The 26,966-nt window shown below is 39.2% G+C and overlaps 1 protein-coding gene across 1 annotated transcript in view; it reads right to left on the reverse strand.

Annotated features, from left to right (window-relative positions):
- The window catches only part of LOC128697483 (FHF complex subunit HOOK interacting protein 2A), a 35,021-nt gene that overhangs the window by 6,546 nt on the left and 1,509 nt on the right, over positions 1–26,966 (reverse strand). The window contains exons 2-11 of the mRNA XM_070094044.1: positions 23,184–23,347; positions 17,836–17,982; positions 16,077–16,295; positions 14,044–14,166; positions 7,397–7,576; positions 5,960–6,159; positions 5,135–5,243; positions 3,375–3,552; positions 2,625–2,752; positions 404–551 (exon numbers count right to left, since the gene is read on the reverse strand). Coding sequence (XP_069950145.1) covers positions 404–551; positions 2,625–2,752; positions 3,375–3,552; positions 5,135–5,243; positions 5,960–6,159; positions 7,397–7,576; positions 14,044–14,166; positions 16,077–16,295; positions 17,836–17,982; positions 23,184–23,309 — 1,558 coding nt within the window. The 5' untranslated portion in view covers positions 23,310–23,347. The remainder of the gene's footprint in view (positions 1–403; positions 552–2,624; positions 2,753–3,374; positions 3,553–5,134; positions 5,244–5,959; positions 6,160–7,396; positions 7,577–14,043; positions 14,167–16,076; positions 16,296–17,835; positions 17,983–23,183; positions 23,348–26,966) is intronic.

The following is a 26,966-nucleotide window of genomic DNA, read 5'->3' on the forward strand; positions in this document are numbered from 1 at the left end:
GCTCTGAGACTGCCAGAACACAAAGCATTATTATTTGCCATCTTAGTTGCATTTCAAAATCTTAAACTACACATGCATTTTTTTTTTAACACCGATGGTTTTTTTCCTTTCCAAGGCAGAATTCCCCCCCCCCCCTAAAAAAAAAAAAAGTCATTATTCATTCAAAGCTGTATTGCCAGAACCCCTCAAGGAAGGCTCCTTGAGGCTGAAGAAGGGCTCTTGTTCCAATTGAACTTTTCCTTCCTTTCCTTGGCTAGAGATATATCATTTATGTTTTACACACTGGCGCCTGTAGTATACCTGTTGTCTTGCTTTTTGATACCAATTTACTTTTAGAGTACAAAATGTCTAGGAATATAAAAGTCAGTGTACTTCTTTGAAAAGTAAATTATATTTGACTGACCATCTCTGTGTTTGTATCTCTCATCCTCTTCATCAGACCAGGAGCTCTGCAAGTGCTCTGCTGCAGAAGAATCGTGGTATGCACGTGTTGCTACATAGTTCAGTACTAACGACTGCACAGCCATGCTTCCTGGCTTCTCCATCAGCACCTGAAGGATAGCAATATATTAAGACATTACTTGTAACAATAACTTCTTTGTACAACTAAACAAAGCACAATTCCCTCTCAACTTAAATAAGCTATGGTTTACCAGGAGTTGGTTTCAAGAGTCAATGCCCCCATGGCCCGGTCTGAGACCAGGCCTCATGGTGGATCAGGGTCTGATCAACCAGGCTGTTACTGCTGGCCGCACACAAGCTGATGTACGAACCACAGCCCGGTTGGTCAGGGGTTTATTGGTAATCCCCCTTATGTATGCTGAGAGGCAATTGAACAGTCTTGGGCCCCGGACACTTATTGTGTTGTCTCTCAGTGTACCTGCAGCGCACCTGCTTTTCATTGGGGGAATGTTGCATCTCCTGCCGAGTCTTTTACTTTTATAGGGAGTGATTTTCATGTGCAAGTTTGGTACCAATCCCTCCAGGACCTTCCAAGTGTATATTATCATGCATCTCTCTCACTTGCGTTCAAGGGAATACAGATCAAGGACCTTCGACCATTCCCAGTAGTTTAGGTGTCTTATCGTACTTATGTCTGCCGTGAAAGTTCTTTGTACACTCTCCAGGTCTGCAACGTCACCAGCCTTGAAGGTGGCCATTAGTGTACAGCAGTATTCCAGCCTAGAGAGCACAAGCAATTTGAAGAGAATCATCATGGGCTTGGCATCCCTAATTTTGAAGGTTTTCATTATCCATCCTATCATTTTCCTAGCAGATGAGGTAGATACATTGTTGTGGTCTTTGAAAGCGAGATCCTCTGACATTATCACTCGCAGGTCCTTCACATTACTTTTCTGCTCTATTGTATGGTTAGAATTTGTTGTATACCCTGACACATTTTTAACTTCAAGTTTCCCATATCTGAGTAGTTGAAATTTCTCCTCGTTGAACTTCATATTTGTCAGGAAGTTGTAGATCCATCTACCAACTTTTCCCGTTATTTCTTTATCACGCATTTTCTGTGCTATTACACCATGGTCACACTTGTTGAAAGCTTTTGCAAAGTCTGTGTATACTACATCTGTATTTTGTTTATCCTCTACAGCATCCAGGACCTTGTCATAGTGGTCCAGTAGCTGGGACAGGCAGGAGCGACCTGCTCTAAACCCGTGTTGCCCTGGGTTGTGTAATTGATGGGTATCTAGGTGGTTGGTGATCTTGCTTCTTAGAACCCTCTCAAAGATTTTCATGATATGGGATGTTAGTGCTATCGGTCTGTAGTTCTTTGCAATTGCTTTACTGCCACCTTTGTAGAGTGGGGCTATGTCTGTTGTTTTTACTGTGTGTGGGATGACCCCTGTGTCCATGCTCCCTCTCCATAAAATGCTGAAGGCATGCAATAGGGGCTTCTTGCAATTCTTGATGAACACGGAGTTCCACGAGTCTGGACCTGAGGCAGAGTGCATGGGCATGTCACTAATTGCCTCTTCAATTTCTTGTGGAGTTAGAATAATATCTGAGATTTTTGGGGTGACCAAACTTTGGGTTTCGTTCATAAAGAATTCATTTGGATTGTCAACCCTTAGTCTGGGCAGTGGCTCACTGAACACTAAGTCATATTGGGACTTTAGTATCTCACTCATTTCTTGGCTATCGTCTGTGTATGTCCCATCCCGCCTAAGCAGGTAGTAATCAGTGAATACAAAGTGTAATCTGATACAGTGATAATCTGATATCAGGACCAGGAACCTTTTGAAATAAGAAAAAAACTAAAGGAATATAAAATACATAGGATCTTAGTGAAATCAATTCAAATGTGTTAAGAGTTAAGTCTACAGTTCTGCTTTGTCACTCCATAAGGGAAATTGATAATTAAACAACATTTCAGTCAACTGTGGACTATTATAAAAACTGGAGTTGATAATGGTCTTGGATGAATAGAAACAATGCCCAGATTTGAATTATAATTTGTGGTTTTGTAATTTGTTCCAGCCCCAAATTATGACTCATTCTTCAGTGTTTTCATTCTTGCTGTATTTATTCATTTTTTAATGAATCTTATTCATACGGAGCCAAAACTAAGAAAAACAAACAACTCTCATTAAAATCTTGAGGTAATTTACCTGAAGTAACCTTAGAGCCTGTATCTGGAGATGATGAGGTGGTTGCTGGCACAGCAGCAGCATATGATGTCTCATGCTGCTCTCACCTCCTACATCCTCAGAGTCTTCAGTCAGCCAGGAGATGATGCCTGAACAATAAATTCCCTGTACTACAGTATACAATGTAAAATCTAGTGGGTAAGTCAAAGATCAGGCCTGACTACAATATTCCAAGATATAATGAGAAATGCATCTCCAATAGCATATGCAACTCATTTTTAAAAGTATGATCCCCTCAAGGAAGGTTCCTTGATGCTGGTGAAGAGCTCTTGATCTAGGGAATTGTATCTGTGCTCCAGTTCCCTGAATTAAGCCTAAATACCTTCCCCGTCCCCCCTCCCCCACAGGCGCTGTATAATCCTATGGGTTTAGCGCTTCCCCCTTGGCTATTATAATAACAATTAAAAGCACGATCAAATATTCATGAATTTATTCATAACGAGGTATCTTCCAAATTGGCTGTCGCATGTCTACTAGACAATTACAATGACATTCTTTTGTATTGCAATAAATCATTGCTCAGTGACACTAGTTATTTATAAATAGTAGCAGCTGATCCTACATAGAAAACTTCTCTTATTTTTGTAATATTTTATAAAATTACAAATAAAATACCCAAAGGGAAAATAATTTGCTAGTAACATGCATTCACCACTACAACAATAACTAATGGTAAAGTATTTAGCATTAACAATGTAATGCAAAACTTACCATTAACAAGCAGTGGGGAGGAGACTGAGGTGACGATTTTAGCCGTTAGAGCAATGTACAGAGATATTGTATCTTCATCATCACTTGTAAGGTTCCCACGCAATACACCATCCAAGAACACCTCTCTTACTGTATTACAGATGCTCGAACCCAATGCACCGGCACTTACACCTACAAGCTAAAAAGTTGCAATAAAGTATTATAGTACAGAATAAAGAAAAGTACATTATATATTGATCTCCAGTCTCAAGTACGGTATCCCTGGCTCCCTGATAATCCTTGTCCATATTCCAGTAAATATACCCAAAGAGAGAAACAATGGTAAGAGTTAGTCTTAGATAGACTTCTTTCCCTGGCCTCTCTCTCTTATTTATTCCAATCTTCCAATTTGAAGAATCAAGTGCATTAAGTAGTGCAGGTGTATGTTAGAGAAGTGCAAATATGAATTTTAAGAATGTGGAAATGATACAGTGTGTGGAAGTGAGAGAGACAATTATGGTAATTAAGAGGAGCTGGAAGTGAGTCGAGATGCAAAGGTGTGGTCATTAGATGTAGGAGCGAGTGACTAGTAGTTCCAGAAGCTGCGGCTCAGCCTCCTCATACAGTTAAGTAATAAATCCAATAATAGCAATTAATCCACTGAAACTGCTAATATTTAACAGGAAGCCTTACAGTATAAACATGTATAATTGTTTTTAAAATTCATGTCAGTACATTAATAATGATCCCAATCAGAAAGATACTGAACATAAAGCATTACTTAAGAAATGAACATAAAAAATGTGAAGATGTTTTGGAAAGATTCTGTAGAAGGCTGCCCCTCAATCTTTAGGCAACAGGGCACCATTGGTACATTAAACATAAATCTTTCAACAAACCGACCGTATCCCACCGAGGCAGGGTGGCCCAAAAAGAAAAATGAAAGTTTCTCTTTTCAAATTTAGTAATTTATACAGGAGAAGGGGTTACTAGCCCCTTGCTCCCGGCACTTTAGTTGCCTCTTACAACATGCATAGCTTATGGAGGAAGAATTCTGTTCCACTTCCCCATGGAGATAACAGGAAATAAACAAGAACAAGAACTAGTATGAAAATAGAAGAAAACCCAGAGGGGTGTGTATATATATAGTATATGCTTGTACATCTATGTGTAGTGTGACCTATGTGTAAGAAGTAGCAAGATGTACCTGAAATCTTGCATGTTTATGAGACAGAAAAAAAAAACACCAGCAATCCTACCGTCATGTAAAACAATTACAGGTTTCCGTTTTACACTCACTTGGCAGGACGGTAGTGCCTCCCTGGGCGGTTGCTGTCTACCAACCTACTACCTAGGACTAAACATAAATACAGCTTTAATTTTATTTGCCAACAAATTAAAACTGAGGTGGTTATCAATCTTCTGTATATAAATAGTTAAAATTATAAATGCAGTAAACATTACAACATGATACACATGAAACCAACTTTCATCAATTATCAATTCAGTACCCTAACTACTACAGTGTGTACCTTCTCATAATGCAACATGTCACAATGAAGCCAAGTGCTTTTCCAGCTGCATCTTCCCTTCCTATGCAACTATCTTCTATCCATCTGCAAAGTACTTTCCAAGTTACCTCACATTTTTGAAGAATAGCTTTACATTAAATATTTCTAATATAATGAACAAAATACAATTTACATAGACCATGGCACCAAGAGCTCTATTATACAGAAAATACTATACTGCTGTATGTATAATGTTAAGAATCACAGTACCTTATCACAAAAAGTAAGCCAGTGAAGGAATAAAATTATTTCTTTTTTGCCGGGAAACTCTCCAATAACTTCCTCATCATCACTGTCACTATTTTCATTGCCTTCAGTCCTGGAATATTTTTTTATTTCAATTAGTTAAGCTGCTTTTGCTTTCAGAATTGTTATTATTTTTATATTATTAGAGACACAAAAGTAACCCTATTAAGGACATTCAATGCTCACTCTGTTGGCAACAATAGCCAGAACTAATTTGCTTGCTGCCAATAATAGTGAAGAAAAGAGATACTTTTTAGAACAAACTTTTATTGAGACTTTTCACTCTGTTAGGTTCTTAAAAGACTGAAACGTTGTCCCAATAGAAGCATGTTCTGCAAAGTGTTTTTTCTTCATGACAACAAAGTTTTTAAAGAAGATAAGGCACAATGTCGTGACTAGAACACTACATGTATTACTTTCATAATTATATGTTACATGAACCTGCTTTATGAATTCATTGCTACAATTCTCAAATGTCATGAAAATTAAAGAAAAACAATTTAAATACTTTACATTTAGTTAACTATACTAGGCTGTTTATAAGTGTTCTCATAGCTTTACAGTTGTTAGGCAAGTATTAACAGAGAACCTATACAACTAAATATATACAAGTGAGAAATTGTGGCAACTAATTATAGTACAAATCAATATACAAACACATGCAATTTAAAGCCAATTAATGTTTCATATTACTTTCTGGTCCTCATGATAGAATTATGCTTTAATGAAAAAAAATATGACTATTATATACCTCACTGTGGATGGCTATGTCAGCTAACTGGTGCCCACCTGACTTTTTCTGATGATGGGACATCCTCTATTAGTGCAGGTTCAGTATCAGCAGGAATGTTATCAGTGGCAATGACCAAACGGGTGGCTAGATAGTGGGGAAGGAGTGTGTATCTCGCTATAGTTGAACTGCTCTGTCCTTCTCTGACACTTGCTATACCCACAAGGCAGTCATGTGCTGTTGCAGAGATCTGGCTGTCCTGATATAATATATATTTATATGTTAAACATTAATCCCATACATTATATTGAATTAACAGTGAACTGTGACCATTGTCAACCTTCAATTTGCTCTTTTAACTGCATAATAACTTTAAGGATTGTGACCCTTGCAAGTAAAAAGATGTAAGACTACATGAATCAAACAACACTGGCCTGCAAATGTATTAAACAAGTACAAACAAATCTCCATGGTGAAATGGAACAGAATTCTTCCTCTGTAAGCCATGTGTGTTGTAAGAGGAGACTTAAATGCTGGGAGCAAGAGGCTAGTAACCCCTTCTCTTGTATACACCACTAAAATTAAAGAGAGAAAATTTTGTTTTTCTTTTTAGGTCACCCTGCCTCAGTGGGATATGGCTGGTTTGTTGGGAAAAAAGTACAAACAAAAGAATAATGAATCTCTCTTCTGATTTTCAAAACAAACATATAATGCCTGGAGTTCAGGTAATGCGTGAAAAACAATGCAGCAGAAACCTATATTATAGACAAGTTTTCCATTTCAAGTCATACAAGGAATAAAATGACTAGATATTATATACAGATGGAAAAGTGAGATTAGGTATCATCTGTGGCATTGATCTGAGTGAAGTTGGTGTTACATGTGGGATATGAGCAGGTGCTGGAGTCACCTGATAGGTTTTCCTAGGAAAAATGAGTTTAGTCAAGTGCTCCTTGATTCTGTTCTTTCTATACCTATGTGTAACAAATAACAAAAAAAGGCACAATACCGTGACTGGAACGATACACAAATAACCCGCACATAAAAGAGAGAAGCTTACGACGACGTTTCGGTCCGACTTGGACTTTGTAAATGGTCCAAGTCGGACCGAAACGTCGTCGTAAGCTTCTCTCTTTTATGTGCGGGTTATTTGTGTATATACCTATGTGTACTTACTTTATCAAACTCCACTTTCCTCATAATACAAATTCTATATTTTGTAGTCATTCCGAGTCCTCAGATAAGAGCAGTAATAGAAACTATTGTAAATAAAAATTGCACTGCAAAATTAACTATATTTCCACTAATAATTTTTATGAGACATTATCTTTCCAATTACTAATTACTGAGATCAGACCTATGGCAGCCTGTGATACACCTATTCAATGTACTGAATATTCCATGAAATCAAAATCTAATCCATTAATAAAAATGTATCAGTCACTATCTACTAAGAATACTCAGTTTACTAGACAAAATCACAGTATTATACTTACTGCACTGTGGCACAGGTTGAGCAAAGCATCCACTAGAGGAAACTTGGGTTGTGATTTTTCCAATGCCACCACAGAAACTGGATCACTGTTGTTGGGGCTCATGTTAATGTGAGATGGAGTTGGTGGCAGGCTGTCTTCTGGAGTGTAGCCACTTGACACAGCTCCAGTGAGTGCTAATGGCTGAAATTTTAAAGAAAAAAAATGTTAATCTTTGTAAATCTTCTATTTTCAAACTCTCCTCCAAACAGTAAGTTCATTGGAAATATAAACACATATGCAGTTTAATGTGATCCTTTATTGACAACGTTACGCCCACACAGTGGGCTTTTTCAAGTCACAAACAGATCTGTTTGTGACTTGAAAAAGCCCACTGTGTGGGCGAAACATTGTCAATAAAGGATCACATTAAACTCCATATGTGTTTATATTTCCACTGTGTCGGTATTTTATACCATTTATTTCCAGTAAGTTCATTATCCAACTTGGTAAGAGTATCAATTTCTTTATCGAAATTAAATAGTTTAAGTTAGATTGTAGTTTGCTTTCACCTTAATTAATATATTTGAAAACAGTTGATAGCCAACATAATCTCTACAGAAGGAAAGACTTCACTGTTTCTAAGTAGTTAAAAACTACGTATTCAATGTTTAAGGTAAAAATGTGCTTTGGTCCCTCAGAAGTTAAAGTTCATACCTAAAAATCCACATTTGATGATAAAATGTCTACACAGAAATGGATACATAAAATAATAGCAATTAGTATCTGTATACCTATCAATAAGTATATACAGCAAGGCCCTGCTTTACAATGCTTTGCCTTACATTATTTCAGCTAATACAGCAGTTTTCAATTATACCCATTCTTCAGTTGTTCAGACTTCCTACAATAATATATTCGTCTCTAATATTGTTTGTTTTGTTAATTCATGTTAAGCGCTAAACCCATGTGGGTCATTCAGCTCAAGACGTGGTGGAAGCTCGATCCTGCATCAGACACAGTTCAATATAAGCTATCGATAAAAATATTTTAAGTACTACATGTAATATTCAGTAGTAGGTTGGTAGACAGCAACCACCCAGGGAGGTACTACCGTCCTGCCAAGTGAGTGTAAAACGAAGCCTGTGATTGTTTTACATGATGGTAGGATTGCTGATGTCTTTTGTCTGTCTCATAAATATGCAAGATTACAGGCATGTCTTGCTACTTCTACTTACACTTAGGTCACACTACACATACATGTACACATTTATTTATACACACTCATCTGAGTTTTCTTTGATTTTATCTTAATAGTTCTTGGTCTTATTAATTTTCCTTTTATATCCATGGGGAAGTGGAATAAGAATCTTTCCTCCGTAAGCCATGCGTGTTGTAAAAGTCAACTAAAATGCCGGGAACAATGGGCTAGTAACCCCTTTTCCTGTAAAGATTACTAAAAAGAATAAGAAGAAGAAAATTGTCAAAGTGGGAAGTCTGAATGTGCGTGGATGTTGTGCAGATGATAAGAAAGAGATGATTGTGGATGTTATGAATGAGAAGAAGCTGGATGTCCTGGCTTTAAGTGAAACAAAGCTGAAGGGGGTGGGAGAGTTTCAGTGGAGAGGAATAAATGGGATTAGGTCAGGGGTTTCAAATAGAGTTAGAGCTAAAGAAGGAGTAGCAATAATGTTGAAGGATAAGCTATGGCAGGAAAAGAGGGACTATAAATGTATTAATTCAAGGATTATGTGGAGTAAAATAAAGATTGGATGTGAAAAGTGGGTTATAATAAGCGTGTATGCACCTGGAGAAGAGAGAAGTATAGAGGAGAGAGAGAGATTTTGGGAAATGTTGAGTGAATGCGTGGGGAGTTTTGAATCAAATGTGAGAGTAATGGTGGTTGGGGATTTTAATGCTAAAGTGGGTAAAAATGTTATGGAGGGAGTAGTAGGTAAATTTGGGGTGCCAGGGGTAAATGTAAATGGGGAGCCTTTAATTGAGCTATGTGTAGAAAGAAATTTGGTAATAAGTAATACATATTTTATGAAAAAGAGGATAAATAAATATACAAGGTATGATGTAGCACGTAATGAAAGTAGTTTATTAGATTATGTATTGGTGGATAAAAGGTTGATGGGTAGGCTCCAGGATGTACATGTTTATAGAGGGGCAACTGATATGTCGGATCATTATTTAGTTGTAGCTACAGTTAGAGTAAGAGGTAGATGGGAAAAGAGGAAGGTGGCAACAACAAGTAAGAGGGAGGTGAAAGTGTATAAACTAAGGGAGGAGGAAGTTCGGGTGAGATATAAGCGACTATTGGCAGAAAGGTGGGCTAGTGCAAAGATGAGTAGTGGGGGGGTTGAAGAGGGTTGGAATAGTTTTAAAAATGCAGTATTAGAATGTGGGGCAGAAGTTTGTGGTTATAGGAGGGTGGGGGCAGGAGGAAAGAGGAGTGATTGGTGGAATGATGAAGTAAAGGGTGTGATAAAAGAGAAAAAGGTAGCTTATGAGAGGTTTTTACAAAGCAGAAGTGTTATAAGAAGAGCAGAGTATATGGAGAGTAAAAGAAAGGTAAAGAGAGTGGTGAGAGAGTGCAAAAGGAGAGCAGATGATAGAGTGGGAGAGGCACTGTCAAGAAATTTTAATGAAAATAAGAAAAAATTTTGGAGTGAGTTAAACAAGTTAAGAAAGCCTAGGGAAAATATGGATTTGTCAGTTAAAAACAGAGTAGGGGAGTTAGTAGATGGGGAGATGGAGGTATTAGGTAGATGGCGAGAATATTTTGAGGAACTTTTAAATGTTAAGGAAGAAACAGAGGCAGTAATTTCATGCACTGGTCAGGGAGGTATACCATCTTTTAGGAGTGAAGAAGAGCAGAATGTAAGTGTGGGGGATGTACGTGAGGCATTACGTAAAATGAAAGGGGGTAAAGCAGCTGGAACTGATGGGATCATGACAGAAATGTTAAAAGCAGGGGGGGATATAGTGTTGGAGTGGTTGGTACTTTTGTTTAATAAATGTATGAAAGAGGGGAAGGTACCTAGGGATTGGCAGAGAGCATGTATAGTCCCTTTATATAAAGGGAAAGGGGACAAAAGAGACTGTAAAAATTATAGAGGAATAAGCTTACTGAGTATACCAGGAAAAGTGTACGGTAGGGTTATAATTGAAAGAATTAGAGGTAAGACAGAATGTAGGATTGCGGATGAGCAAGGAGGTTTTAGAGTGGGTAGGGGATGTGTAGATCAGGTGTTTACATTGAAGCATATATGTGAACAGTATTTAGATAAAGATAGGGAAGTTTTTATTGCATTTATGGATTTAGAAAAGGCATATGATAGAGTGGATAGAGGAGCAATGTGGCAGATGTTGCAAGTATATGGAATAGGTGGTAAGTTATTAAATGCTGTAAAGAGTTTTTATGAGGATAGTGAGGCTCAGGTTAGGGTGTGTAGAAGAGAGGGAGACTACTTCCCGGTAAAAGTAGGTCTTAGACAGGGATGTGTAATGTCACCATGGTTGTTTAATATATTTATAGATGGGGTTGTAAAGGAAGTAAATGCTAGGGTGTTTGGGAGAGGGGTGGGATTAAATTATGGGGAATCAAATTCAAAATGGGAATTGACACAGTTACTTTTTGCTGATGATACTGTGCTTATGGGAGATTCTAAAGAAAAATTGCAAAGGTTAGTGGATGAGTTTGGGAATGTGTGTAAAGGTAGAAAGTTGAAAGTGAACATAGAAAAGAGTAAGGTGATGAGGGTGTCAAATGATTTAGATAAAGAAAAATTGGATATCAAATTGGGGAGGAGGAGTATGGAAGAAGTGAATGTTTTCAGATACTTGGGAGTTGACGTGTCGGCGGATGGATTTATGAAGGATGAGGTTAATCATAGAATTGATGAGGGAAAAAAGGTGAGTGGTGCGTTGAGGTATATGTGGAGTCAAAAAACGTTATCTATGGAGGCAAAGAAGGGAATGTATGAAAGTATAGTAGTACCAACACTCTTATATGGGTGTGAAGCTTGGGTGGTAAATGCAGCAGCGAGGAGACGGTTGGAGGCAGCGGAGATGTCCTGTTTAAGGGCAATGTGTGGTGTAAATATTATGCAGAAAATTCGGAGTGTGGAAATTAGGAGAAGGTGTGGAGTTAATAAAAGTATTAGTCAGAGGGCAGAAGAGGGGTTGTTGAGGTGGTTTGGTCATTTAGAGAGAATGGATCACAGTAGAATGACATGGAAAGCATATAAATCTATAGGGGAAGGAAGGCGGGGTAGGGGTCGTCCTCGAAAGGGTTGGAGAGAGGGGGTAAAGGAGGTTTTGTGGGTAAGGGGCTTGGACTTCCAGCAAGCGTGCGTGAGCGTGTTAGATAGGAGTGAATGGAGACGAATGGTACTTGGGACCTGACGATCTGTTGGAGTGTGAGCAGGGTAATATTTAGTGAAGGGATTCAGGGAAACCGGTTATTTTCATATAGTCGGACTTGAGTCCTGGAAATGGGAAGTACAATGCCTGCACTTTAAAGGAGGGGTTTGGGATATTGGCAGTTTGGAGGGATATGTTGTGTATCTTTATATGTTTAAGCTTCTAGACTGTTGTATTCTGAGCACCTCTGCAAAAACAGTGATAATGTGCGAGTGTGGTGAAAGTGTTGAATGATGATGAAAGTATTTTCTTTTTGGGGATTTTCTTTCTTTTTTGGGTCACCCTGCCTCGGTGGGAGACGGCCGACTTGTTGAAAAAAAAAAAAAAAAAAAAAAAATGTAATATGCGTACTGTACATGCATTTTTTAGGCCTAGCTACATTGCTCACTTAATATATGATATGTAAACACATTATCAGGCTTTTATATGCATTTCAAAGTGAAAAGAAAGGGGCTATGATTCACTTTACAGTGGTAGCTTGGAACCTAACCTGATGTATAAGTGGGGCCCTCCTGTAATGATAACATAATACCACCTTAATCCATTTCCATGTCTTTATTTCATCCATCAAGGAAGTAATTTACCTAAAGTGATCATTGTCAACAATATCAATAATCACATTTAATTATAAGATTTATCTGTGTCTTCTAATTTAGAAGCTTTATAAAGTGAAAATTACTAGTTGAAGATGTTATAATTTAACCCTTTGAGGGTCCGTCCCGTAGATCTACGGCTTTACGTTCAGGGTCCAAACCGTAGATCTACGTCATGAGCTCAGCTCACTCTGATAAACTGTGAGTGGTACATTTGGGCCTAGATATGAGAGAATACATCTATGTGGTATGTGTGCACCACATAAAACAGATCCTGCAGCACGCTGTGTATAATGAGAGAAAAAAACTGAAATCATGATTTTTCGATTAAAACAGCGACTTTGCAGTGTTTTTTCGTATGTTTTTTATAGTTCTATTTGCGATTTCTTGGTCTCATTTGATAGAATGGAAGACATATTACAGAAATAGAGATAATTTTGATTGGTTTTAGCACTGGAAATGGCTTGAAACTGAGCTCAAAGTAGCAGAAATGTTAAATTTTTGCCGATATTCAAGAGTAAACAAACGACCTTACACGTCTAATACAAGCCAGCTGGTGGGTCTAATATGCATTCACAAATATGGTGATGATATTTATACAATTATTACAGTATTGCATAACAGTAAATCTTCTATTTTTTGGTGTGAATAAAAATTCATTATGTGAATAAAAAATCAAAATGGAATTTATTTATAAAGCCTCAAAACATAACTAATGAACAGAGGAAATGTTAGTTTAGTTCCAGGAATACCTACATTGTTTATTCTGGACCCTATTTTGAAATTGGAATATTTTGAACTTTGTGTTAAATTGGCCAAATTAACAATTTCCGATCACTTTAATTTGTAGTTGAAACAGTTGACTTGGCGATTTCTTGTGCTCAATCGATAGAATAGAAGTAATACTAGTGAAATAGCTAAGAATTTGGTTGACTGGAATAATGTAATTGGCCTAAAATGGGAGTCAAATTCGGCAAAATCGCCAATTCGTAAATATCGCCGACACATCAAAATTCGCGAGAGCATAATTTCGTCAATTTTCCATCAAATTTCGTACTTTTTGTTTTATTACCTTCACAAAAAGATTCTCTACCATTTCATAAGAAAAAATAACAAATTTTTTTTTTTTTAATTCTTGGACACTGGGGCACCACTTCAGATTTGGGCCTTGGACCCTGAAGGGGTTAAAATGACTCTCCCTCATTTGGGAAATACCCTAACAGTACAGAATTAATATACTTTTTCTAACTATTAAAGACAACTAGGGGAATAAAATCAGAAGGCACGTCTGTCTCTTGTGTAGGAACCCTCACTAATACATATGCTGAATGCTGAATGACCCTCATATAAATCTAATGGCTAAAATTACCACTGTACAGTGGACCCCCGGTTAACGATATTTTTTCACTCCAGAAGTATGTTCAGGTGCCAGTACTGACCGAATTTGTTCCCATAAGAAATATTGTGAAGTAGATTAGTCCATTTCAGACCCCCAAACATACACGTACAAATGCACTTACATAAATACACTTACATAATTGGTCGCATTCGGAGGTAATCGTTATGCGGGGGTCCACTGTATTTATATACAGTATTATTTCTAAGGTCTCGTTACACTTACACTGGCTGAAGCCTCATCTTATTTACCTGAATGTATAGCAATATTATACTGCTATCTTGTCGTATTTTTTCACACAAAGTAGACAAAAATTCAATTTCTTCTGCCTCATAAGGAGAGGCTCTCGTTTCACAACTTATTCGAACCATAACCTGGAATAGATTGAGTGACTGATTATAGTACAGTAGTGATATACTCCTCTTGGCAGCAGACTGATAATATTTTAAAGCAACTTAAGTGAACTTAATGTGCAACCATTAGCGCATAAATGCTTGACAGCAAAATGCTCTTGCTGGGACATGAACCCAGGTCCAGCATCAAATTAGGAGAATACGGCCTGAGCCACCAAACCATTAAAAGCAGCAAAGAACATATTTCAACTATGGAAATGTAAACACAAATGCAGTATAATGTGATCCTTTATTGACAACGTTTCACCCACACAGTGGGCTTTTTCAAGTCACACACGGATCTCACATCACACAGATCCGTGTGTGACTTGAAAAAGCCCACTGTGTGGGTGAAACATTGTCAATAAAGGATCACATTATACTGCATTTGTGTTTATATTTCCATTGTGTCGGTATTTTATACCATTTATTTCCATATTTCAACTAATTCAACATAAGTACTTATTATACAAGTGAATTCAGAGACCATACTCATGATTATTCCACTGCATCCCAGGCTGTTTGGTAACTAGATAAATTATTCTGTACCAAAAAAAAGTACTTATGTTCAAATATTGATACCAATTTAAATAAATTAATGAACCTAAATGCTAGGATGTTAGGGAGAGGGGTGGGAGTAAATTATGGGGAATCAAATACAAAATGGGAGTTGACACAGCTACTTTTTGCTGATGATACTGTGCTTTTGGGGGTTTCTGAAGAAAAGAAGTTGCAAAGGTTAGTGGACGAGTTTGGGAGAGTGTGTAAAGGTAGAAAGTTGAAAGTGAACATAGATAAAAGTAAGGCGATGAGGGTATCAAATGATTTAGATAAATAAAAATTGGATAATACATTGGAGGGAGGGAGGGAGTATGGAAGAAGTGAATGTTTTCAGATATTTGAGAGTTGACTTGTCAGTGGATGGGTTTATGAAGGATGAAGTAAACCATAGAATTAATGAAGGAAAAAAAGGTGAGTGGTGCACTGAGGTATCTGTGGAGACAAAGAACGTTATCCATGGAGGTAAAGAAAGGAATGTATGAGAGTGGTACCAACACTCTTATATGGGTGTGAAGCATGGGTTGTAAATGCTGCAGCGAGGAGGCGGATAGAGGCAGTGGAGATGTCGTGTCTCAAGGCAATGTGTGGTGTAAATATTGTGCAGAGAATTTGAAGTGTGGAAATTAGGAGGAGATGTGGAGTTACTAAAAGTATTAGTCAGAGGGCTGAAGAGGGGCTGTTGAAGTGGTTTGGTCATTTAGAGAGAATGGAACAAAGTAGAATGACTTGGAGAGCATATAAATCTATTGAGGAAGGAAGGCGGGTTAGGAGTTGTTCCCGAAAAGGTTAGAGGGAGGGGGTAAAGGAGGTATTGTGGGTGAGGGGCTTGGACTTACAGTGAGTGTGTGTAAGCATGTTAAACAGGAGTGAATGGAGACGAATGGTTTTTGGGACCTGATGAGCTGTTGGATTGTGAGCAGGGTAATATTTTGTGAAGGGATTCAGGGAAACTGGGTAGCCGGACTTGAGTCCTGGAAATGGGATATGCAATGCCTGCACTTTAAAGGAGGGGGTTTAAGGTTGGAGGGACGTCTAGACTGTCGTATCTGAGCGCTTCTGCAAAGACAGTGATTATGTACGAGTGATGGTGAAAGTGTTGAATGATGATGAAAGTTTTTTCTTTCTTTTTTTTTTTTCTTTTTGGGTCACCCTGCCTTGGTGGGAAGCATCCAAAGTGTTAAAAAAATGAAACACATCTACAATATACACAATAGGGGGATGGGTGCAGTGCAGATACTATATTTAAGGAGTATAGTATTAAAGTAAAAAAATAAAGTCTTGCAAGACTGTACATCATTGAGAGAGAAGCATAAAGCAGATCATTCACATACCTGTAGAGGCTTGTGTATAGGTGCATGATGGAGATGAGTATGGTGGAGATGGTTTAGTACCCCAACCAAGAATATGTAGACATGCTGACGTATCCCCAGAGGTCGGTCAGCACGAGCGTGCAAGGCCAATGCAGCTAAAACTTTCTCTTGTACAAGATACTCCATGCATGGGCTCAAAGGTCCTCCTATGCACTGTTCCCGTTCTTCTGCCACCAGCATCTGCAATTATGTATGTTGGACTTTCTAACCTCACCATAAATGTGATGACACTCTGTGCTTAATAAAAATGCTGTATAGTAATAATACAGTACTCTATAAGTATCCCTCATTTGGCAACAGAGTTGTATTCCACAAAAAAAAGGACATTAAGAAAATTTATATAAAGCTAATTCTACTTTCCCAAAATGTCCTTTTATATGAATGGAGTGTGTGTGTACCGGAATAAGTGGGAGGTGACAGGAAAGATTTTCTGCCTCATCTGAGCAATCAATTGTGGGAAGAGGGTAATTATTGTAGGTTACAGTAGAGGGCAATACTATTGTAGGTACAGTAGATGGCAATACTGTAACTGTAGGTATTTTCTTTGGGACTCCCTTAGATGTAGAGACTTGTCTGAAGAAAAAAGTGTTTAGTAAAGGCTGTGTAGTGTTCTTCCATCAGGATACCCGATGTGTCCAGGACATTTGATGTTCAATTTCCATAGCATTAAATTTCAGAATAAGGAGAGTAGTAGGGGTGATGATATACAGGTTTGTTCCTTAATATATCATCACTAAATATATTTATCTTGAATGATCAGTTATTACATGGGAGATTTGTATAATTTCTTGAACTCAGAATAACTGTACATTTATAACTGCCTCTATATTCACTTTTATCTGCTTTCAATGAAGAGGGTGCATAAACATTTTGGTCTCTTGGGTGATCATTACAATGATCAGCTAGAAACCAAAATATTGATGCATTCCTCTTTGGCAAGGCACAAAACAGAAGAATATAGTTTATGTAGATGCAGTGGATATGGGGGACTGACTGAATAATATTAGTTAAGAGCAGGTTCAAGTAATTCATGAATTTGCATGTTAACTGAAACACTGCACCATTTCTCAACATTGTAATAATTTTCCTGCTTTATGGTATATGTTTCCTAACCACAATAAAACACTGTCCATTTGAGCAAACCTTTTCATTTCACTCTTTAATCTATTCCTTAATATGTCATTCATCTTCATGCAGCTTTTCTATATAAATTCCTCAGAACTTTGGTCACTACAAACTGACAATGCCCTATAGATAAATTCTACAAAATTTCCTAACTCTGCATTAAACTGAATATTTCAACATAATCTTTTGTACTGCTTAAGTGACATGCTACAGATTAGAGAAACTATCAAATACAGTGGACCCCCACTTTACGATCAGCTCCCAACACGAACAATTATGTAAGTGTATTTTTGTAAATGCTTTTGTACGTGTATTTTTGGGGGTCTGAAACGGACTAATCTAATTTACAATATTCCTTATGGGAATAAATTCGTTCGGTAATGGCACCTGAACAGATGTCTGGAATGAATTAATATCGTAAATCGGGGGTCCACTGTATGTATATGGAAGGTCAGATATTTAGTAATGCGTTTTAATACTGTATTAACCAACTAATGCAAAACATATGCTTTTAAGTTCTACATTAAATAAATATTGAACTGTGAATGCTCTTTTTCTAAATTCTGACAACCCTGAAATTATAGGGAGACAGTACCTTTAGCATCTGAGAGAGATGCCTGGGGACGTGTGTTTCTTCAATGGCTGGCGGCTGCCCGTCATAATGCTGGCACCTCTGACATACAAATGACAGCTGTGTCCAATGGTAACGCAGATCCTCCACTCGTGGACATGGTGGAGCTATCTGTGGGAAGCACCTCACTGTTCTCATGTTCCATTTTTATCATCTACAAATTATGTCAACACTAAAATTCAATGCAAGAAAATACTGTAACGTAAGTGTGCTTAATACTTAGAACAGATATACAATATTAATAAGTATTTTCTTAAATTTAAAATTTTTAACATTTAAATGTTGTTCTGTATTAAAAGAACATTGTAAGCATTCAGTTAAACAAAACTAAAGGAAACAACAAAAAGAGAACAAAGAAAGCAAGAGATGGGCAGGATAAAGAATAATAAAGTAAAGGATAAAAAGACAGAGGAAGTAGAGAGAACTAGTATGTGGTACAGTATTAGGGATCGGACAATACCAAAACTGTTGCTAATACCAACACTTGATTTTAGAACGATACCAATACCATCAAAATTAGCTGATACCAACCAGGACTGTCATCAGTACTGATACAGGCCGGCCATCACTAATCCGGCATCATTGGGACCTGTATTGTGCCGGATTAGTGAGTTTGCCAGATTACAGAGTGGTTAGGTCAGAATACGCTTAATTAACCTATCAATAGAGAGACTTCTACAGCTTCCTCATTTTCATCACTGCTTTCTCCTCCACTGGCTTGTTTACCTGGAGAGAGTTCCGGGGGTCAACGCCCCCGCGGCCCGATCTGTGACCAGGTCTCCTGGTGGATCAGAGCCTGATCAACCAGGCTGTTACTGCTGGCTGCACGCAAACCAACGTACGAGCCACAGCCCGGCTGGTCAGGAACCGACTTTAGGTGCTTGTCCAGTGCCAGCTTGAAGACTGCCAGGGGTCTGTTGGTAATCCCCCTTATGTATGCTGGGAGGCAGTTGAACAGTCTCGGGCCCCTGATACTTATTGTATGGTCTCTTAACGTGCTAGTGACACCCTTGCTTTTCATTGGGGGGATGTTGCATCGTCTGCCAAGTCTTTTGCTTTCGTAGTGAGCGATTTTCGTGTGCAAGTTCGGTACTAGTCCCTCTAGGATTTTCCAGGTGTATATAATCATGTCTCTCTCCCGCCTGCGTTCCAGGGAATACAGGTTCAGGAACCTCAAGCGCTCCCAGTAATTGAGGTGTTTTATCTCCGTTATGCGCGCCGTGAAGGTTCTCTGTACATTTTCTAGGTCAGCAATTTCACCTGCCTTGAAAGGTGCTGTTAGTGTGCAGCAATATTCCAGCCTAGATAAAACAAGTGACCTGAAGAGTGTCATCATGGGCTTGGCAGCCCTAGTTTTGAAGGTTCTCATTATCCATCATGTCATTTTTCAGATGCAATTGATACAATGTTATGGTCCTTGAAGGTGAGATCCTCCGACATGATCACTCCCAGGTCTTTGACGTTGGTGTTTCGCTCTATTTTGTGGCCAGAATTTGTTTTGTACTCTGATGAAGATTTAATTTCCTCGTGTTTACCATATCTGAGTAATTGAAATTTCTCATCGTTGAACTTCATATTGTTTTCTGCAGCCCACTGAAAGATTTGGTTGATGTCTGCCTGGAGCCTTGCAGTGTCTGCAATGGAAGACACTGTCATGCAGATTCGGGTGTCATCTGCAAAGGAAGACACGGTGCTGTGGCTGACATCCTTGTCTATGTCAGATATGAGGATGAGGAACAAGATGGGAGCGAGTACTGTGCCTTGTGGAACAGAGCTTTTCACCGTAGCTGCCTCGGACTTTACTCTGTTGACTACTACTCTCTGTGTTCTGTTAGTGAGGAAATTATAGATCCATCAACCGACTTTTCCTGTTATTCCTTTAGCACGCATTTTGTGCGCTATTACGCCATGGTCACACTTGTCGAAGGCTTTTGCAAAGTCTGTATATATTACATCTGCATTCTTTTTGTCTTGTAGTGCATCTAGGACCTTGTCGTAGTGATCCAATAGTTGAGACAGACAGGAGCGACCTGTTCTGAACCCACGTTGCCCTGGGTTCTGTAATTTATGGGTTTCTAGATGGGTGGTGATCTTGCTTCTTAGGACCCTTTCAATGATTTTTATGATATGGGATGTTAGTGCTATCGGTCTGTAGTTCTTTGCTATTGCTTTACTGCCCCCTTTGTGGAGTGGGGCTATGTCTTTTGTTTTTAGTACCTGTGGGACAACCCCCATGTCCATGCTCCCTCTCCATAGGATGGTAAAAGCTCGTGATAGGGGCTTCTTGCAGTTCTTGATGAACATGGAGTTCCATGAGTCTGGCCCTGGGGCAGAGTGCATGGGCATGTCATTTATCGCCTGTTCGAAGTCATTTGGCGTCAGGATAACATCAGATAGGCTTGTGTTTACCAAATTCTGTGGCTCTCTCATAAAAAATTCATTTTGATCTTCGACTCTCAGTCTGGTTAGCGGCTTGCTAAAAGCTGAGTCATATTGGGACTTGAGTAGTTCACTCATTTCCTTGCTGTCATCTGTGTAGGACCCATCTTGTTTAAGTAGGGGCCCAATACTGGAAGTTGTTCTCAACTTTGATTTTGCATAGGAGAAGAAATACTTTGGGTTTCTTTCGATTTCATTTATGGCTTTTAGTTTTTCCCGCGATTCCTGACTCCTATAAGATTCCTTTAGCTTAAGTTCGATGCTTGCTATTTCTCTGACAAGTGTCTCCCTATGCATTTCAGATATATTGACCTCTTTATTCTTTTCCATCGCCTGTAAAGGGAGCGTCTGTTTCTTTCTATTTCATATCTACTCCTCCTTTTTCTTAGAGGAATAAGCCTTGTGAATACATTGAGTGCCACCAAGTTAATCTGTTCTAGGCGTAAGTTGGAGTCTGTGTTGCTTAGTATATCTTCCCAGCTTATAACGGTTAGGACTTGGTTTACTTGGTCCCACTTTATGTTCTTGTTATTGAAGTTGAATTTGGTGAATGCTCCCTCATGACTAATCTCATTATGTCGGTCTGGGGCTCCGCGCATACATGTCTGAACCTCAATTATGTTGTGATCTGAGTATATTGTTTTTGATATGGTGACATTTCTTATCAGATCATCATTGTTAGTGAAGATGAGGTCTAGTGTATTCTCCAGTCTAGTAGGCTCTATTATTTGCTGGGTTAAATTGAATTTTGTGCAGAGATTTAAAAGCTCGTGTGAGTGTGAGTTTTCATCAGAGCTGCCTCCTGGTGTTATTACTGCAACAATATTATTTGCTATATTCCTCCATTTTAGGTGCCTTAAGTTGAAATCCCCCAGGAGCAAGATGTTGGGTGCAGGAGCTGGCAGATTTTCCAGACAGTGGTCAATTTTTAACAGCTGTTCCTGGAATTGCTGGGATGTTGCATCCGGAGGCTTGTAGACTACCACAATGACTAGGTTTTGGTTCTCGATCTTTACTGCTAAAACTTCCACTACATCATTTGAGGCATTAAGCAGTTCTGTGGATTTACAACCATCTGCACAATTCCAGAGTCAGTATAATGATGAAATTTGAAATTATGCTAGTAGAAATTAGTGCCGGATTACTGACGCAACCGGATAACTAATTGCCAGATTAGTGATGGCCGACCTGTACCATGAAAATTAGTCAATACCCACTGAAATAACAGAAATAGCAGTATTAATGTAGTAAACCGGCTGCAGATTAAAAAGCACAAACAGAATTTACATCAAAAATCATTCTTTCAGAGAGGATAGCAAATAGTGTAAGCATTTTAAGATGCTGATGGAGAATTTGAAAGGAACAGAAAAGAGAATAGAGAGAATGACAAGATATAATGGTAATACATAGCAACAGATAAGAAATGAGGAGTAAAATCCAAGCAAGACAAAGATGGAAGGCCCAGGCACTAAGTCTAACAGAAAAAATCTATCAGGATGAGAACAACATTAAGTATAGGTAAATGAAAAAATTAAGTCACTAATGCTGTACAGGCACTCTTTGACTTAAGGTGGGATCATGTTCCAACAAACCCATCATAAGTCGAATATGAATGCAATTTTTTATTATTATTATTTTTTTTATTATCACACTGGCCGATTCCCACCAAGGCAGGGTGGCCCAAAAAAGAAAAACTTTCACCATCATTCACTCCATCACTGTCTTGCCAGAAGGGTGCTTTACACTACAGTTTTTAAACTGCAACATTAACACCCCTCCTTCAGAGTGCAGGCACTGTACTTCCCATCTCCAGGACTCAACTCCGGCCTGCCGGTTTCCCTGAACCCCTTCATAAATGTTACTTTGCTCACACTCCAACAGCACGTCAAGTATTAAAAACCATTTGTCTCCATTCACTCCTATCAAACATGCTCACGCATGCCTGCTGGAAGTCCAAGCCCCTCGCACACAAAACCTCCTTTACCCCCTCTCTCCAACCTTTCCTAGGCTGACCCCTACCCCGCCTTCCTTCCACTACAGACTGATACACTCTTGAAGTCATTCTGTTTCGCTCCATTCTCTCTACATGTCCGAACCACCTCAACAACCCTTCCTCAGCCCTCTGGACAACAGTTTTGGTAATCCCGCACCTCCTCCTAACTTCCAAACTACAAATTCTCTGCATTATATTCACACCACACATTGCCCTCAGACATGACATCTCCACTGCCTCCAGCCTTCTCCTCGCTGCAACATTCATCACCCATGCTTCACACCCATATAAGAGCGTTGGTAAAACTATACTCTCATACATTCCCCTCTTTGCCTCCAAGGACAAAGTTCTTTGTCTCCACAGACTCCTAAGTGCACCACTCACTCTTTTCCCCTCATCAATTCTATGATTCACCTCATCTTTTATAGACCCATCCGCTGACACGTCCACTCCCAAATATCTGAATACATTCACCTCCTCCATACTCTCTCTCTCCAATCTGATATTCAATCTTTCATCACCTAATCTTTTTGTTATCCTCATAACCTTACTCTTTCCTGTATTCACTTTTAATTTTCTTCTTTTGCACACCCTACCAAATTCATCCATCAATCTCTGCAACTTCTCTTCAGAATCTCCCAAGAGCACAGTGTCATCAGCAAAGAGCAATATGCAATATGCTAAATAAATAAATAATACTGACACTGAATAAGTAAAACACAAATACTGTAATTACTGTAACTAGTATTGAAAAGTAAATAAATGAATATAAGCTATGAACTTGCCACCTACTGTCATAAAATCAACATATCGTAAGTCAAACCATCGTTAGTGGACAGGCACATGTATCTGTAATAACTTCAGACTTGTACTAACTTACCACATCTGCGGCAGCCTGCAGAGCATCTGATATACGTGAAAACATGACTGGGTCGTGCTTCCTCCCTCGATTAGCACGACACAAGGTGTCACTCAAGACAAAGCCAAATATTTCAGTGCAGGACATGAAGCTGAAGCTCAGAAGCCATGTTGCATCTATACAATCTGCAAATTTTATGCAAGATAAAATTTTGGAATGTTTTAACATAATTACCTACACGTCAACCTTATCAAATTCTACAGAACACACACTGTATGATCCAAATGGGTTTAATGCTTGTTCTTGAATGACAATAATATAACAAAAACAAAAATAATAATAATGATAATAACAATAATACTAATACTAAAACACACACATGAGCTCTAAACAAAAGAGGCAAATTTTATTTTCAGAATGTAATTGTTACAAAATCGGAATGAAGTATGATAGATATAAATCATGTATATATGCCAACAATCAATTTAGGTAAATTAAGGCTCACTTAAGTTACTATGAGTGAAAGTCTTAGTAAAATACTTAAAGCTGCATATGTATTTATTTACTTACATTATACAGTGGACCCCCGGTTTACGATATTATTTCATTCCAGAAGTATGTTCAGGTGCCAGTACTGACCGAATTTGTTCCCATAAGGAATATTGTGAATTTGATTAGTCCATTTCAGACCCCCAAACATACACATACAAACGCACTTACATAAATACACTTACATAATTGGTCGCATTGGGAGCTGATCGTAAACCGGGGGTCCACTGTAATTAGGTAACATTTATTTCATAAATTTTTAAAAGTCCCCTGGTTAAGCAGAGAATTTTGGCCAGACTAAAACTAGAATTTAAAAGTACTTAACATTATATAACTGTACAGATAAAGTGACATTACTTCAGTGTTAAGTACAATTAAGCTATGCACGAACAAGATTAAATAAAATGATTAAGGAAAGATTAAGATTGTTTATTTCGACATAATACAGTACATGGTTGTACAGAGGAATATAATAATGGGTGTACATGCCAAAAGTCCCTTTGTATGCAGAGCATTTCAGGCAAATCTGACAATTAACTTTAGACGAGTTAGTGTGAGTACAGGAAAACTGAATATTCTGTCAGGTAATGCTACATGGCTTTGATAAGTCTAGTAGAGAATTATTACACTATTGAACTAGTTTATAAAGATTACAGCATTGCAATGGAACAATTTTAAACAATTTACAATATGATGTATTACAGTTTAGTACTATTTAAAACAATGAAATTTAGACATCCTAATTTCAAAGCAGTAAGTAGTTGAGCATTCATCACCAGAATATGAGCAGCTTCTGAGTAACTGGTAGTGATTATTAAGACAGCACAGCACCACTAATATTTATGATAAGTAAGTCAATTTATTTAGGCACAGGTACACATAAGTACAATTATCATACATGTTGTAAATTTTTCAAGATAACCCAAACAAGTCAAAGTGACTTATTTCCATTGGGGTCCTTGTAATATCAATTATTAAAACCTATAGGAGAATAATCAAGTTTGATCTAAGGAAAGCACTAACTCCTTGGATCAAGAGCCCATCAAACAGCACTTAAAGAAAGTTATTTATGTACAGGTACATGTAAGTACAATTATCACACACGGTAAGATATGTGTAGATTACAGAGGATAACCAAAATTAATCAGACTTATTTCCATTGGGGAATTGAAGTTTGATCCGAGGCAGGGGAGGTGAAGTCTGATCCGAGGCAGGGGAGGTGAAGTCTGATCCGAGGCAGGGGAGGTGAAGTCTGATACGAGGCAGGGGAGGTGAAGTTTGATCCGAGGCAGGGGAGGTGAAGTTTGATCCGAGGCAGGGGAGGTGAAGTTTGATCCGAGGCAGGGGAGGTCAAGTTTGATTTGAGGCAGGGGAGGTCAACTCCAACATCCTGGATCAAGAAACTCTTCACCAGCATCATGAAAGCCCCCCATACATCACCTCGAAAATGTCAGGTAATGAGATTTGATTCGAGGAGGAAGAACGGCAGCTCCACTTCCTTGGATCAAGCTCCCCAAGCACAACAATTAATTACGAGACTGCCAACACAACACAACCTTGACAGCCACTCTCACCTCACACACCTGTCAACCTCACCTCACACACCTGTCAACCTCACCTCACACACCTGTCAACCTCACCTCACACACCTGTCAACCTCACCTCACACACCTGTCAACCTCACCTCACACACCTGTCAACATGTTGTTATAACAGCAGTGAGTACCACTTACCAGTAAGTGCAGCAGTGAGTACCACTTACCAGTAAGTGCAGCAGTGAGTACCACTTACCAGTAAGTGCAGCAGTGAGTACCACTTACCAGTAAGTGCAGCAGTGAGCACCACTTACCAGTAAGTGCAGCAGTGAGCACCACTTACCAGTAAGTGCAGCAGTGAGCACCACTTACCAGTAAGTGCAGCAGTGAGTACCACTTACCAGTAAGTGCAGCAGTGAGCACCACTTACCAGTAAGTGCAGCAGTGAGCACCACTTACCAGTAAGTGCAGCAGTGAGCACCACTTACCAGTAAGTGCAGCAGTGAGCACCACTTACCAGTAAGTGCAGCAGTGAGTACCACTTACCAGTAAGTGCAGCAGTGAGCACCACTTACCAGTAAGTGCAGCAGTGAGCACCACTTACCAGTAAGTGCAGCAGTGAGCACCACTTACCAGTAAGTGCAGCAGTGAGTACCACTTACCAGTAAGTGCAGCAGTGAGTACCACTTACCAGTAAGTGCAGCAGTGAGCACCACTTACCAGTAAGTGCAGCAGTGAGCACCACTTACCAGTAAGTGCAGCAGTGAGCACCACTTACCAGTAAGTGCAGCAGTGAGTACCACTTACCAGTAAGTGCAGCAGTGAGCACCACTTACCAGTAAGTGCAGCAGTGAGCACCACTTACCAGTAAGTGCAGCAGTGAGCACCACTTACCAGTAAGTGCAGCAGTGAGCACCACTTACCAGTAAGTGCAGCAGTGAGCACCACTTACCAGTAAGTGCAGCAGTGAGCACCACTTACCAGTAAGTGCAGCAGTGAGTACCACTTACCAGTAAGTGCAGCAGTGAGCACCACTTACCAGTAAGTGCAGCAGTGAGCACCACTTACCAGTAAGTGCAGCAGTGAGTACCACTTACCAATAAGTGCAGCAGTGAGCACCACTTACCAGTAAGTGCAGCAGTGAGCACCACTTACCAGTAAGTGCAGCAGTGAGTACCACTTACCAGTAAGTGCAGCAGTGAGTACCACTTACCAGTAAGTGCAGCAGTGAGCACCACTTACCAGTAAGTGCAGCAGTGAGCACCACTTACCAGTAAGTGCAGCAGTGAGCACCACTTACCAGTAAGTGCAGCAGTGAGTACCACTTACCAGTAAGTGCAGCAGTGAGCACCACTTACCAGTAAGTGCAGCAGTGAGCACCACTTACCAGTAAGTGCAGCAGTGAGCACCACTTACCAGTAAGTGCAGCAGCGAGCACCACTTACCAGCAAGTTCAGCAGTGAGCACCACATACCAGTAAGTGCAGCAGTGAGTACCACTTACCAGCAAGTGCAGCAGTGAGTACCACTTACCAGTAAGTGCAGCAGTGAGCACCACTTACCAGTAAGTGCAGCACTGAGCACCACTTACCAGTAAGTGCAGCAGTGACAACCACTTACCAGTAAGTGCAGCAGTGAGTACCACTTACCAGTAAGTGCAGCAGTGAGCACCACTTACCAGTAAGTGCAGCAGTGAGCACCACTTACCAGTAAGTGCAGCA

This window comes from Cherax quadricarinatus, chromosome 44 (genome assembly GCF_038502225.1).
Source record: "Cherax quadricarinatus isolate ZL_2023a chromosome 44, ASM3850222v1, whole genome shotgun sequence".
Classification (NCBI taxonomy): domain Eukaryota; kingdom Metazoa; phylum Arthropoda; class Malacostraca; order Decapoda; family Parastacidae; genus Cherax; species Cherax quadricarinatus.